This window comes from Dipodomys ordii, unplaced genomic scaffold (assembly GCF_000151885.1).
Source record: "Dipodomys ordii isolate 6190 unplaced genomic scaffold, Dord_2.0 Scaffold147, whole genome shotgun sequence".
NCBI lineage: Eukaryota > Metazoa > Chordata > Mammalia > Rodentia > Heteromyidae > Dipodomys > Dipodomys ordii.
Genome location: NW_012267363.1, coordinates 248094 through 260717, shown reverse-complemented (window position 1 = coordinate 260717; position 12624 = coordinate 248094). Strand labels below are relative to the sequence as shown.

Sequence of the window (12624 nt, the reverse complement as noted above, 5' to 3'; positions counted from 1 at the left end):
CAAGACAAAACTGCCAGGGGGCAGCTTCTATGTCTGTGCTATCTTTATGTTCGGACAAAATCCAGTGTTCTCACCATGGGTGAGAAGTGTTGGACGCATGACTGAGCTTCATATTTCCAATGGAATACACAGTAGGTGGTCAGGCTTTGCAAACGCAAAGGGTTTGAGGCAGGGTAGCACATGCAATATCTGAGAAACAGATGAGCTCATCATGTGATCTTGGGTGAGTTTCCTGGTGAGAACTCTCTAGTTTTTCTCACTGGAGGCAGGTGACTTCTAGGATTCTCCTGCTGACAATGTGACCATTCTAGGATGTCTCTGCTTGCTGCTACGTGTCTTGCCCACAGAGAGCTTGGCAGTGTCAAAGGGCACTCCAGCCTCTTGTACTGCAATGTCCACGTAACAGGCCCCCGTAACAGTTGTCCTTTGCCAGCCTCTCTTGCATCACCTTACCCTTGTGCTTTCTGGGCTCCAGTCATAATGCTCTTCTTTCAGAGTGTCTTCTTTTTCCTGCCTCTGTTCTTCTAGATTAGACTTCCTCCCCTTCATTCCTCGCATGGTGGAGAACCACTGCTTGACTCCAAGGTGGCTTTGGTGGAGGCATCCTGGCTCTTAACACCTTCAGAGCATCCTGCTTCTTCCTAGCTCTTGTCCTAATATGCTGAAGTCATCTGCTCACAGCCTTGAGTGACCAGAGACCCCATCATAGCTCTCCTGCTAGAAAGGGCTCCAGGGTGAAACTTGATCTACAACTCTCCCCACAAGGTAAAAAATTTATAAGCCCTCTTCACAGGTGGACCTTTCCTTTTAGATCAGACTAGCCATACCAACTAGTGCAGAAGTCCCCATCCTAGTGGTCCAGACCCCTTCCTCAGGCGTCACTAGAAGGTGGCAAGGGGCAGTGGAGGGGATGAGGTACCAGATGACTACACTCTTGGACTAAAGCATCACCTGTCTGCACACGAGCCTCACCTTGGGGAAGGATAGCTCTGCAGGTGGGAAGATGGAAGTAAAAGCAGATGGTACACCCAACTCTTCTACCTCTCAGATTGGATACAGATCACAGAAAAGTCAAATTGATTTACAACCTGGCCCTGCAGGACCTTATCCATGTACATTTGCCAAAGTAGGAGAATAGAACATATTTTATTGAACAGTTGTTAGCTTGATTTGTAGCTTTTAAATAGGCAGAAAACCGATAGGAGGCATCCATTTGTTCTCTTTCCCAGTCCTGCGGGCATCAGAGCAGGCTGGGGGTCTATTAGACCCTAAGTTCTGTCAGGGCAGCAGGCATGTGTAGTACCCCTGCCCCAGAGCACAGTGCCTGTGCATGAGAGCACACAATAAATACTGACTTTAAGAAACAAATGGGATCACCCAAGTAGGTTGTGTGGCATGGTGCTAAAGCCCAATAAATATTAGCTATTATTGTTTGTTGAACTGATGGAAGGGGTGGAGCTGGGGGCTGAGATCCTCAAGTGAGGTGCTTTGTCTAAAAGGAGGGAAGGGACTCTGCTGTTCCCCCCTCCTTTCCTGAAGCTAGCGCTCCCCACCCCCGAGTCTCCACTCTGCAGGCTTTGCCTGGCTCTTCACAGCAAGGAAGGCACCAGCTGCTTATGACAGCCAAGGTGCTAATAGGGTTGGGGACTCTGATCAAGTGCTATCACTCCACCAAAGAAATAAAAGTTGATTATAATTTCCCTCTTTGGCCAGGCAGGACATGCCTTCGTGTAGCAAGGTGATAGGTACAGGGGACACATCCAGTGGATGTTTAAAAAAAAAAAAAAAACACCTTGTAGACAAAACCGGTGGTTTAGGGAAGGAGGCCCAGGAAAGTCTGTCATTCCTGAGACCGGAGGAAGGCAGGTTCAGCAGCATCTTAGGCCAAAGGTCAGGGTCAAGTTCAGCCTGGGCTGGCCTGCAGCAGGCATGTTGTTATTAGGTGCTTCATGAAGGCCTGAATTGGTGAAAACCCAGAAGCTCCTCACCAAATTCCTCCTCCCAACAGGCTGCCCCAGAAAACAAAACCAAAACAAACAAAAAAATGCTTATTACCCAACCCTCTTGCATTCTCTCACTTGCACAGTAGGTGGCGCTGTAATAAAGATCAGAACGTAATGAGTCCAATATTAGGGATGGGTGGCTGGGGGTGGGGAGGAATGAATCACATTTCACGAACTGCCCACCAGGGGTCGCCCTACCCTCCTACCCGGGAGCTACAGAAACCGCCAAGCCTGCGGCTGGGTAGGAGACAGGGGGTCTGGGAGAGGAAGTCCAGCCTCCAGCCTCCCGGGCCTCCAGCTGCCAGCCTGAGGCGGAGGGCCACAGTCGTCATCCTGCGTGCCACGTCCGGGCGGTCAGTGCGGCGGGAAGATGTCGGCGCACTGCTGCAGGATGAGCTCCACCACCTGGTTCTGGAACACCATGGTCATGGGCATGCTGGCCTCCTCCGCCTCGGGCCGCAGCAGCGTGGGCCCGAATACAATGGCTACGCTCTGCACCGACATGCGGTTCTGCTCGCCGTGTTCGATCACCCTGCAGAGGCGAGGGAGGGAGGATGGGGGCGGGAGGAAGCCTGATGTAGAGGGGGGGGAGGGGGAAGGGGAGGGAGGGTCCGCCATGCCCCGCCCCCTTCCCCTGCCCTCCCCTTCCTCCCCCCCTCACCTGCACAGGTGCTGGAAGAGAAGCCGCAGCGTGTCGTGGTTGGGGGCGGGCAGGGTGCGCACCAGGTCGCGCACACAGCGGCTGCGCTGGGCCTGGTCCTGCAGCTCTGGGGGAAGGGACGCAAAAGGACCGGGAGGCAGGTGGGTGGAAGGGGCTGGCCGGCTCCTCTCACCCCCTTTTTTCCCGTCCCCCCTCTCCCCCATCCTCCTGCTTGCTCACTGATGGCCGCGATGAACTGGCTGAAGTGGGAGAAAGGAAAGAGGGGCTCGGGAAGCTCCCGGAAGAAGAGCTTCAGGGCTCCGGTGATGACATGGACGTCCTCCCAGCGCCCATCATCCAGGTCCAGGCGCTCATCTGGGACCAGGGAGGAGGGAAGAGTGGGTCAAGGGAAGGTGGGCGACCCTGCGGGCTTTCAGGTGCTGGGGTGGGGAGTGGGGCCGGGTCTCACCATGGTCCACCTTATAGCGCAGCTTCTGGATGGTGGCCAGGTTTCCACTGATGCGGTACAGCCCATCAATGTCCAGTCCTGGGGAAAGAGAGGAGTCGGGAGAGAGGAGATGATCCCAGTGTTTTTTTTTTTCTTTTGTCGGTAGTGGGGCTTGAACTTAGGGCCTGGGCGCTCAAGGCTAGTTAGTGCTCTACCACTTTGAGCCACAGCGCCTCTTCCGATTTTCTGGTGGATAATCGGACTTTCCTGATTTCAAACTGCCACCCTCAGATCTCAGTCAGCGTGAGCCAGTTCTCTTTAAATTCTACCTTGTGCCAGCCTTAGGTCTTGGAAGTAGGCCATCATGGTGCCCGATGCCCTGCCCAGCCCTCCCGTGCGCTGGCAGCCTACCCCGGGCCTCCACGGTACGGATGCACTGCTGCACGAAGCGCGGCACTGCGCTCCGCTCCCGCTCACACAGCACGGCCAGCGCACAGCCGAACACCTGGTCTGGGGGGACAGAGGATGGTCAGCACCGCCGGCCCCCCCACCCCGCCCCGTGCCACGCGCCCCTGAGCCCCGGGTACCTCGGATGTAGCCCTTCTCCCTCAGCGACTGCATCGTGGGCCTCCTTTGCAGGAACTTGCGGAGCTTGTGCCGGACCCGGCTCAGGTCGCTCTCCAGGCCCCCGGGGCTCAGCGCCGGAGAGGCTGCCGCCCGCCCCAGGGGGGACAGGAAACCCAGTCAGTTGGTGACATTAGGGTCCCAGCCGGCCCCAGCCAGGGCATCACCTCCTGCCCCCACGAGGGGACTCACCCACCCCAACCCACCCACTGCCCCACCGCACACCTGCGCTCGGCCCCGTGTCATCCTCCCGCCAGCTTCCCAGGCGCTCGCTGGAGCCGAAGTCTGCGCTGCTAGTCTCGCTCTCCTCCCGCAAGGGCAAGTCTGCAGACTAGAATGAGGGGCCTCAGGGGGAGGATCTGGGACCCGCTGGGGTCTGTCCTTCCAGGGAGGGGATCCGAAGTGCCCGCCAGCACGTGTGACCTGGAGACCTCTCCCCGCCTCCCCCACAGTTCTTGCTTCCCTTAATGGGTTAACTCCCCTCCCCTCCTTGGCTGCCAAGCCTTAGGGGTGGAGTCTCTCCTCCCCCCCCCCATCCTTTCTTATCCTGGCCACCTCCACCCCTCCCTGATTCTGGCTCCCTTTTCCTGTGAGGGGCACTCACTCCACTAGATCGCCTTCCAGTCACCATGACGCCCAAACTCGTGAGTTTTCACTTCCATTTGGACGTTTTGGATTTCTACATCCGCACAGGGAATTCTATTTCTAGTCACACAGCTGCACCCAAAGTTAGCTTACAGGGGATGAGAGACTCAAAAAGTGCCAGGTGAATTGCCAAGCAAACGGTCATCAAGAAAGCCTGTTCCATCTCTACTGAAGTAATGGATAATGGTGGACTCCTGGGGTTAGGGGTATAGCTCAGGGACAGTTAATGAGCTTGTCTAGCATGCATGCAAATAGCCTGGAGTTAAGGGTTCAAATCCTGGCACATCTACACATACCAAAGTAGATATCTGAATTCAATTCTTTTAAGATACTGGCGTTTGGACTGGGCCTCATACTTGCTAGGCCATTGTGACACCATTGGGCCATGCCTTCAGCCCTGTTTTTTAAATCTAATTTTAGAATAGGGTCTCCTCTAATGTTTGGGTGAGGGCCTGTGCTCTGATCTGCATACCCATTTTTGCTGGGATTACAGGTGTGTGCTACCTAGTCTCAAGGACTTGTCTGATACCTTGATCCTCCAATTCTTAGCCACTCATGTTGCTTGGGATGACAAGAATGTACCACTGCCCCCAGTTATGGGCTAAAATGGGGTCTGTGAATTCCTTTTGCCTGGGCTGGTCTTGTACTGTGATCCTCTGGATCTCAGTCTCTTAAGTAACTAAGATTAGAGGTGTGACTGACCTGCCACCTGCTATCTTTTGAGTTTTATATTCTAGTGTTAGCTTGTCTTTCTGGCCTAAGGCTGGCCCTCAATGTTTGCTTTCCTCTCCCATGGCATTCCCTTGGTGGAGTCCTCCTGGGAGGTCAACCCCAGGACTGACTCACAAATGTAACCGAAGGCCCTTTCTTTTACAGTCCCCCAGCCATACCAGCCTTAGTGAGGATACACTTGCAGGGACACTTCTGGGGCCATGTAACTTCTGACGCAGGAACAGAGGTCCCCTCCCACAATGGGTGGGGTGATTCTGCAATAATGTCTATCTACCCCTTCCCCATTAGCCCCAGAGATCCAGGCACTGCCTACCAGCTCCTCGATGCCTTGGCTGATGGCTTTGTGCCAGGTGCTGATGATGGCCTCTGAGTCATGCTGGATCAAGTACTCTGAACCATCTCTGCTCCGCAGCTGGAGGAACACAAATTACTGGGTCATTTTGGTTGCCTGGGGGGTAGGATTGGGAGAAGGGGTGTGTGTGTGTTGAGATTGTGTGTGTGTGTGTGTGTGTGTGTGTGTATGTGTGTTGAGATTGAGGTAACCTGTGCCTCCAGGGAACTCAGAATCTAATGGAATAAAGGCCTCCCTTTAGGCCCAAGTCTTCATCCTGTTTTCTAACAGCAGGTGAGAGCATTTCTATTACAGATGAGCAGTGTGAGGCCCATCGAGCTTTAGCAATTTCCTCGTGGGCACACAGCCAGTGAGTGATGGAACACAGCTCTGTAGGGCTCAATTTCATCACTCCACTCCTGCCACAGGGTATGGCAGACCTCACCCAGAGCCCTGAGCGAAGAAAAAGGCAAGTGACAGGTGTTCTCATGGGAGCCCCTGGCTGCTGGAATGATAACGAAGAGAACTGAAAGCACACACTGAGGACAGATCTTGCAGAACTGCCCCTGCTTTTAAGGTCATGAAACCCCAATGTGCCCCTCCCTTGAAACTGGGCAGTACATCCTCTCATAGCACACTTCATGCTAAAGAATACATGACCAACTTCTGGAATAAAAGGACTGTTTTTTGGCTAACCCCTAAGTATTAAAATTATAATCAGATACTATTTCAACTACCTTAAAAAAATAGGAGGGCTAGAAGCATGGTTGAAGCAGTGAAGTATCCTATGAGTTTGATCTGGATGCCAGTGGTGCCTGTAATTCTACCTACTTGGAAGGCTAAGATATAAAAATCATGGTTCAAAGCCAGCCCAGGCAGGAAATCTGTGAAACTCTTATCTCCAAATAAGCACTCAAAAAGCTGGAAGTGGAACTGTGGTTCAAGTGGTAGTGTGTTAGCCTTGATCAAAAAAGCTCAGGGAGGGGTTGGGAAGGTGACTCAGTGGTAGAGCGCTTGCCTTGCATGCGTGAGGCCCTGGGTTTGATTCCTCAACATCACTTAAGCAGAAAAAGCCAGAAGTGGCACTGTGGCTCAAGTGGTAAAGTGCTAGCCTTGAGCTGAAGAGCTGAGGGACAGCGCCCAGGCCCAGAGTTCAAGCCCACGACTGACAAAAAGAAAGAAAGAAAGAAGAAAGAGAAAAAAAAGCTGAGGGAAAGCATCAAAGCCCTGAGTGTAACCCCTAGAATGGGCACCAAGAAAAAAAAAGTATGATTTTCAGCCCTGAGTATTCTAACCCCCACACTCCCCAGGTGATTTCCTTTTCTGGGGTTTGTCTCAGGCCATAGTAATCCCCTTCTCCTCTTTTGTCCCCCCACCTCACCACTCACCTCCAGAACATTCTTCTTGCTGGATTTGTCTTTGGGGGCCCAGGAGAGAGAGGCCCCTTTCAGCTCCACTGTATACTCAGGGGTAGAGAGCTTGGAGGGCTGCCTCTGGGAGGAAAAACAAGACAGTGTGAGAGTCTTGAGCCCAGATGGAGCTGCTACAGCACCCTAGCTCTGACTTGCCAGACTCGCCAACTCCAAGGTCTGGCTGGTCCAAGGTCTGGCTGGGGTCACTGGTGTGGCTGGACAGTAGATCTTCCCAGATCTACTGAGGGCCTGAGGGTTGCTGGAACCCCAGACCCTGGTGCTTCTTAGCCCCAGAGCCTGCTGGCAGACTTGTCCTTGCTACCTGCCCACTTAAGGAGGGAAAGAGGAAGGAGCCCAGTCTCATCCTCTGAGCAGGTGCCTCAACCTCTCCACGGTCCAGGCCGAAGCTGGCCTCAAGGATTGTTCCTCAGCACCAGGGTGAGTGGAACAGCTGTTTAGCAGTGACTCTGCTGTCATTACCTCTTCCCTACCAATGTCCAGATCCTTTGGTTCTCTCAGACTAGCCTCTCCTGGCTCAGATCAGACCAAGAACAGAGGCATGGTCCTTGATTTGCGATAGGTCTTACCAGGCCGCCTGCAGCTGAGGTCTTTGAGTCCTTGAAGAAGGTCAAGATACCACCCTCCAGCACGGTCCACGAGGCACTCCAATGCTTCTTCCTGGTGGGGTGAAGACGTGGGGATAGGGTCTTGGGCTGAGAGCTCTTTCTCCCCCAGGTGCAGGGCAGAGAGCCTCAGGATTCTGTCTGGGGCACCTGCGTGGGAGGCCTGAACTGCCATCTCTAGTAGCCAGTAGCCAAAAAACCTAGGGCAAGTCACTGCTATTGGTGCCTTGAATCCAATGAGGACTAGCAAGAGCCTAGTATAGGGGAAGTGCTCAGTGAACATTACCATTAAAGCCCTCACCTGAGCCGCTTCCCCTTATCCACTGTCTTGGTGCGATGGAGCACCCCTGCCTTGTCCAGAGTCTTGATCTAAGAGAGAGAAGAGGGGGAAAGAGGCAATAGTCCCTAGGGTGAGCCATAAGGGGCACAGACCAGCTGAGGGGGAGTTGAAGAGGAGTCTCCACAGCCCTCTGGAGGTGAGACTTCCCCTTAGCTTCCACGCTCCTCGAACTCTGGGGTCTGGTGCAGGTATATCCCACCTGTCTCCAGAAAAAAAAACCCATTTTCTCTGTGGCTGTTTTGCTAGGACCTTCATTGCCTTTCCCTACCTTCTCCTCCGGAGGGCTGGCCTGGGCTGGGCTGTCACTGTCTTGACTAGATTTGCAGATGCTTCGTGGGGCAGGGACAGGGACCTGAGGAACAAGATCCTGTCATATAGCAATGGCCCTTTTGGCTCTTCCCAGTGCTCTTCCTTCCCCAGCTGGTTACCTGGGGCAGCTCCCACTGCACAGAGGAGTCCTCCGGCTTGTAGAAGTATGGCTTCCCATGCTGGTCCTCCAACCTGACCCACTGTGGGAACAGGGATGGTCAGGGCACCCAGCCCAGCTCATGAGAGGAGGAAAAGGTTCCCTCTTACCAGAGGCTGACAGTACCAAGGACAAGTGCAGGTGACTTTGTCTTGGGTTAGCTTGGGGTTGGCCTGGGAACTGTAGTTTAGAGTCTTAAGGAGATGTCCTAAGCAGTGACCTCGTGTTTGTCTGGGTCCATCTGCCAATGCTATCCCTACCTGTTCCTGGGTGAAGTGGTTCGTGTACAACATCTGCTTGTCCGGGCCCACGTGACAGGACCAGCCAGGAGGTGCAGTCAAGGGAGAGGCAAGGCTGGGCTCATTGAAGGAGCCCACGGGGGAATAGTCCTCTTCGGGGTAACTGGTTAACAATTCGGGGTAGTCTGTTTCAGGAGTGGGGGGCTGCAGGAATCAGACGATGGAGTCAGATGGCTGTCAGTGCCAGCACAGCCCTTTGTCCTTCCTTTTGGTACTATATACACCCTTTGCTTCATTCCTCCGAGACAGCAGAGATGCTCAGAAGCCCCGCCCTCCAGGCCCCGCCCATGCGGGCCACACCCCTCCTCCATTCCTAGTCCTGAGCAGGAGGCGGGCTCAGAGCTGCTCCCAGATAGGCCCACCCCCTTAAAGGGACAGCCCCGCCCCTCACCCTCTGGTTCCTGATACCACTGGGGCTCAGGCAGGGCTGCATCTCCAGTTCTTCCTGGGGCTGGTCCTCTAGGTGGTCCTCGGGATCGGGGTCGTCCTCAGGCTCTTCCTCCCAGGCCGTCTCACCCGTCAGCGGGTTGTAGAAGAACACCCTGCGGCTCTCCTCATCCCAGTACTGACCCCACTCAGTCTCCAGGCTCTCCTGGCTGCCCACTGAGGCCGGTGAGGTGGCCGGGCTGGTGGCGCCCTCTGCCGTCTCGAAGGGCGACTCCCAGGTGGTCACGCCCGTGTCGGGATTGTAGTAGTAGGGGCGCCCGGTGTCCACGTCTGTGTGCGTCTCCCACACTGGGCTGGGGCGAGGGGCCACAGCTACATGCGGGGAAGGGGCCTGGGGCTGCCGTTCTATGTTCGCGTACACAGGCTCCGGGAGGTCATCCACCTGGGGGAGGCCAAGGACACTTTAGGACAGTTCCAGAATCACATAGTACCAACTGGCCACTTGTCACCAGATGACCTTCAGCAAGTTCCATTATGTCTCCGCCATGGTTTCCCAGGGTGTAAAATGTCTGCTATGCTCATTCCAGAAATTATAGAATAATGAAGGAAATGTGGGCTTATAGAATAAAGAAGGAAATGTGGGCTTATGGGCGTGGCTCAAGTGGTAGAGCACCTGCCTAACAAGCAAGACTTCTAGTTCAAGATCTAGTGCTGCCAAAAGTGAAATAAATAAAAATAGTCTTTCTTGGTGGTACTCAGGGCACTGCATATACCAGGCAGGAGAAGTCCTACCACTTGAGCCACATTCCAGTCTTAAAGAAATGTTCTTTTTAAAAAAGTATTAAGTACTTGGGCTGGGAAGTTGGCTCAGTGGTAGAGCACTTGCCTTTCATGCCTGAGGCCCTGGGTTCGATTCCTCAGCAGCACATAAGCAAAAAGAAAAAAGCCGGAAATGGCGCTGTGGCTCAAATGGTAGAGCGCTAGCCTTGAGCTGAAGAGCTGAGGGACAGTGCCCAGGCCCAGAGTTCAGGCCCCATGACCGGACCCCTCCCCCCAAAAAATATTAAGTACTTGTATAAAGAGGTTACAATCCCATGTATTAAGTTATGAGTACAAGGCATCTTGCTCAATGCCATCCCTTCCATCATTTTACCCTATCTCCCCCTCCCTCTCATCCCTATCCTCGTTCATAGTTCATTTTTTACATATGTACATTGGATATGACTGCATTTCCTCACCCTTCCTCCCTCCATTCATGTGCCATCCTCTTAATTCTCCCCCCAAACGTGTTTCTATTTCATAGCATTTTGATAAGCAGTGCATTAGTTGTTTAGAGGAATTAGACCTTTGGACTCCTCCTCTAAGTATACCATCCCTAAAGAAATGTTCTTAGAAGTTCTTCCTGAAGTAGAGCCAGAGATGAACGGGACAATTATATTTTTATTTACTAACAATAAAAATACCAGGGCTAGGAAGGTGGCTCAGTAGTAGCCTTGCATGCATGAGGCCCTGGGTTCGATTCCTCAGCACCACATACACAGAAAAAGCTGGAAGTGGTGCTGTGGCTCATGTGGTAGAGGGCTAGCCTTGAGCTGAAGAGCTCAGGGACAGCACCCAGACCCAAAGTTCAGTACCCATGACTGACCAAAATAATAATAATAATAAAATACCAAGCTGGCCCTGGGATTCACATCTGCAATCCTAGTTGCTCAGAAGGCTGAGATCTGAGGATTAAAGTTTAAAGCCAATCCTGGAAGAAAAATCTGTGAGACTCTTATTTCCAACTAACTAGCCAAAAGCAGGAAGTGAAGGCATGGCCCAAATGGTAGAGTGCCAACCTTGAGTAAAAAGGCTGAGAGGAGTTCAAGCCCCCAGTGGCAGCACAACAACAGCAGTAAAAACATCAATAGCCTAGTTCTTATACTCGACTGCACTTACAGGGACAAGGAAAGACTGAGGTCACCTCTTCTGTGGTCCCTTTCAGAATCGCAATCAGCCCTACCATGAGCTCTCACTAGCCTTCCATCTCATCCCAGAAAGCTCTGGGATTAGAATCAGCACTACCTCTGGATATGGGGTTGCTTTGCAGGTGTCAGAATCAGTACTAGATAACGAGAGAGATGACAGCCAGATGGACTAGAGATAGAAGTGGTAGCAGGGAGACAGGGGATTTATCACAGGTGGCTGATCACATGGAATACAAGCCTGCCACGCTTTATGCCCTCAAAGAACAGAAGCTGGCCTGATTCCCACCTCCTGGTTCCCTGCTGGCTGCAGAGCAAAGTCTAAGCCCTTAGCTGGGCACAAGAGGCCATCTATCACTTGCCAGTGCTTACGCCTGATTTCCTGCCCCTCCTTGCCTCTTGCCTTGAACTTTTAAGCTCCAATAGCTCTGCGTACTTACAGGTCCCCACCCTTTCTGCTGTGAGTCCTGTAGGCGTTGGCTCAGTCTTGGCCACCTTCCTCCCTTCTCACCTGGCTGACTCCTTTTCCTCTTTCAAGATCAGCTCAGGTTCCAGATTAGAGACCTCTTCTGAATTCCTCTAGTGGTCCCTACTTGAGGGATAGAGAGTCCTATTTTTTTCTTTTTCGCTTTTTGTTTGAGGCCAGACTCAAACTTGGTACCTTTTGCTCATTGGCCGATGCTCTAGCAAATGAGCCATACCTTCAACCCCAAAGTTACATTTTCAAACTCCAGGTTCAGAGTCAGCCTGTGAGGATAAATCCATGAGAAACAGAGTCTTATTTCCAAGTAACCAGCAAAAAAACAGAAGTGGAGTTGTGGCTCAAGTGGTAGAGCACCAGCTTTGAGGTAAAAACCCAAGCAAGAGTTGCTAGGCCCTGCGTTCAAGCCCCAGTACTGGTACACAAAAAAATCACTACTCAAAGGCTGTGAATGTCTCTTCACCTGAACCCAAATCCACTGAAACCCAAATCAGACATCAGCTTTTCATCATATTCTATTTGTAAAATTATGTACATTTGAAGATAGTAAACTTTTCCAATAAAAAGTTAAATTAATGATAGCTTTAGCACTCTATTATAAAGATGGCAGCCATTCTCTTAAGCCACTTTCTTCCCTAGGCTCTGCACATGGCAGGTACTAAGCTAAGGTAGCAGAATGGGGACAGATAGAAGTAGAGCAGGGCCCTGTGGGGAGGGGATGCATCCAGGCAGCACATCCCAGGAATCTGAGCAGGTTCAGCCAACCCAAGCAAGGCAAAGACAAAAGTCTAGATCTTGGTCAGATGCCGGTGGCCCACTCCCATAATCCTAACCACTCAGGATGCTGAGATCTGAAGATCAAAGTTTCAAGTTAGCCTGGGCAGGAAAATATGTAAGACTCTTATCTCCAATTAGCCTCCCAAAAGCCAGAAGTATAGCTGAAGCTCAAGTGGTAGAGTGTTAGCCTTGAGCAAAAAAAGCTCAGGGACAGTGCCCAGACCCTGAGTTCAAGCCTCAGGACTGGCATGCATGTGCATGCTTGTGCACACACAGAATGTCCAGATCTTAGAGATCCCTCTTGGGGGACAGAAATCTCTGCCAAACATGTGAACTGTCAGTACAACCTAACAAGGCCCTGAGTCTTTCTAGAGTCACTCCAGTCCTTGTCACTAGAGCCCAGATACACACACACACACACACACACACACACACACACACACACACACACA

At 52.4% G+C, this 12624-nt stretch overlaps 1 protein-coding gene across 7 annotated transcripts in view; it reads right to left on the bottom strand.

The window, feature by feature from the left end:
- Positions 1–1127: 1127 nt before the first annotated feature.
- Positions 1128–12624, bottom strand: part of Arhgap27 (Rho GTPase activating protein 27) — a 30762-nt gene continuing 19265 nt past the window's right edge. For all 7 annotated transcript variants that reach the window (XM_013032042.1, XM_013032038.1, XM_013032040.1 and 4 more), the window contains 15 exons: positions 8955–9392; positions 8525–8707; positions 8227–8307; positions 8067–8150; positions 7760–7827; positions 7423–7513; positions 6812–6916; positions 5406–5504; positions 3941–4046; positions 3679–3801; positions 3503–3601; positions 3113–3190; positions 2884–3018; positions 2665–2770; positions 1128–2535 (listed from right to left, as the gene is read on the bottom strand). In XM_013032042.1, coding sequence (XP_012887496.1) covers positions 2358–2535; positions 2665–2770; positions 2884–3018; positions 3113–3190; positions 3503–3601; positions 3679–3801; positions 3941–4046; positions 5406–5504; positions 6812–6916; positions 7423–7513; positions 7760–7827; positions 8067–8150; positions 8227–8307; positions 8525–8707; positions 8955–9392 — 1974 coding nt within the window. In that variant the 3' untranslated portion in view covers positions 1128–2357. The remainder of the gene's footprint in view (positions 2536–2664; positions 2771–2883; positions 3019–3112; positions 3191–3502; positions 3602–3678; positions 3802–3940; positions 4047–5405; positions 5505–6811; positions 6917–7422; positions 7514–7759; positions 7828–8066; positions 8151–8226; positions 8308–8524; positions 8708–8954; positions 9393–12624) is intronic.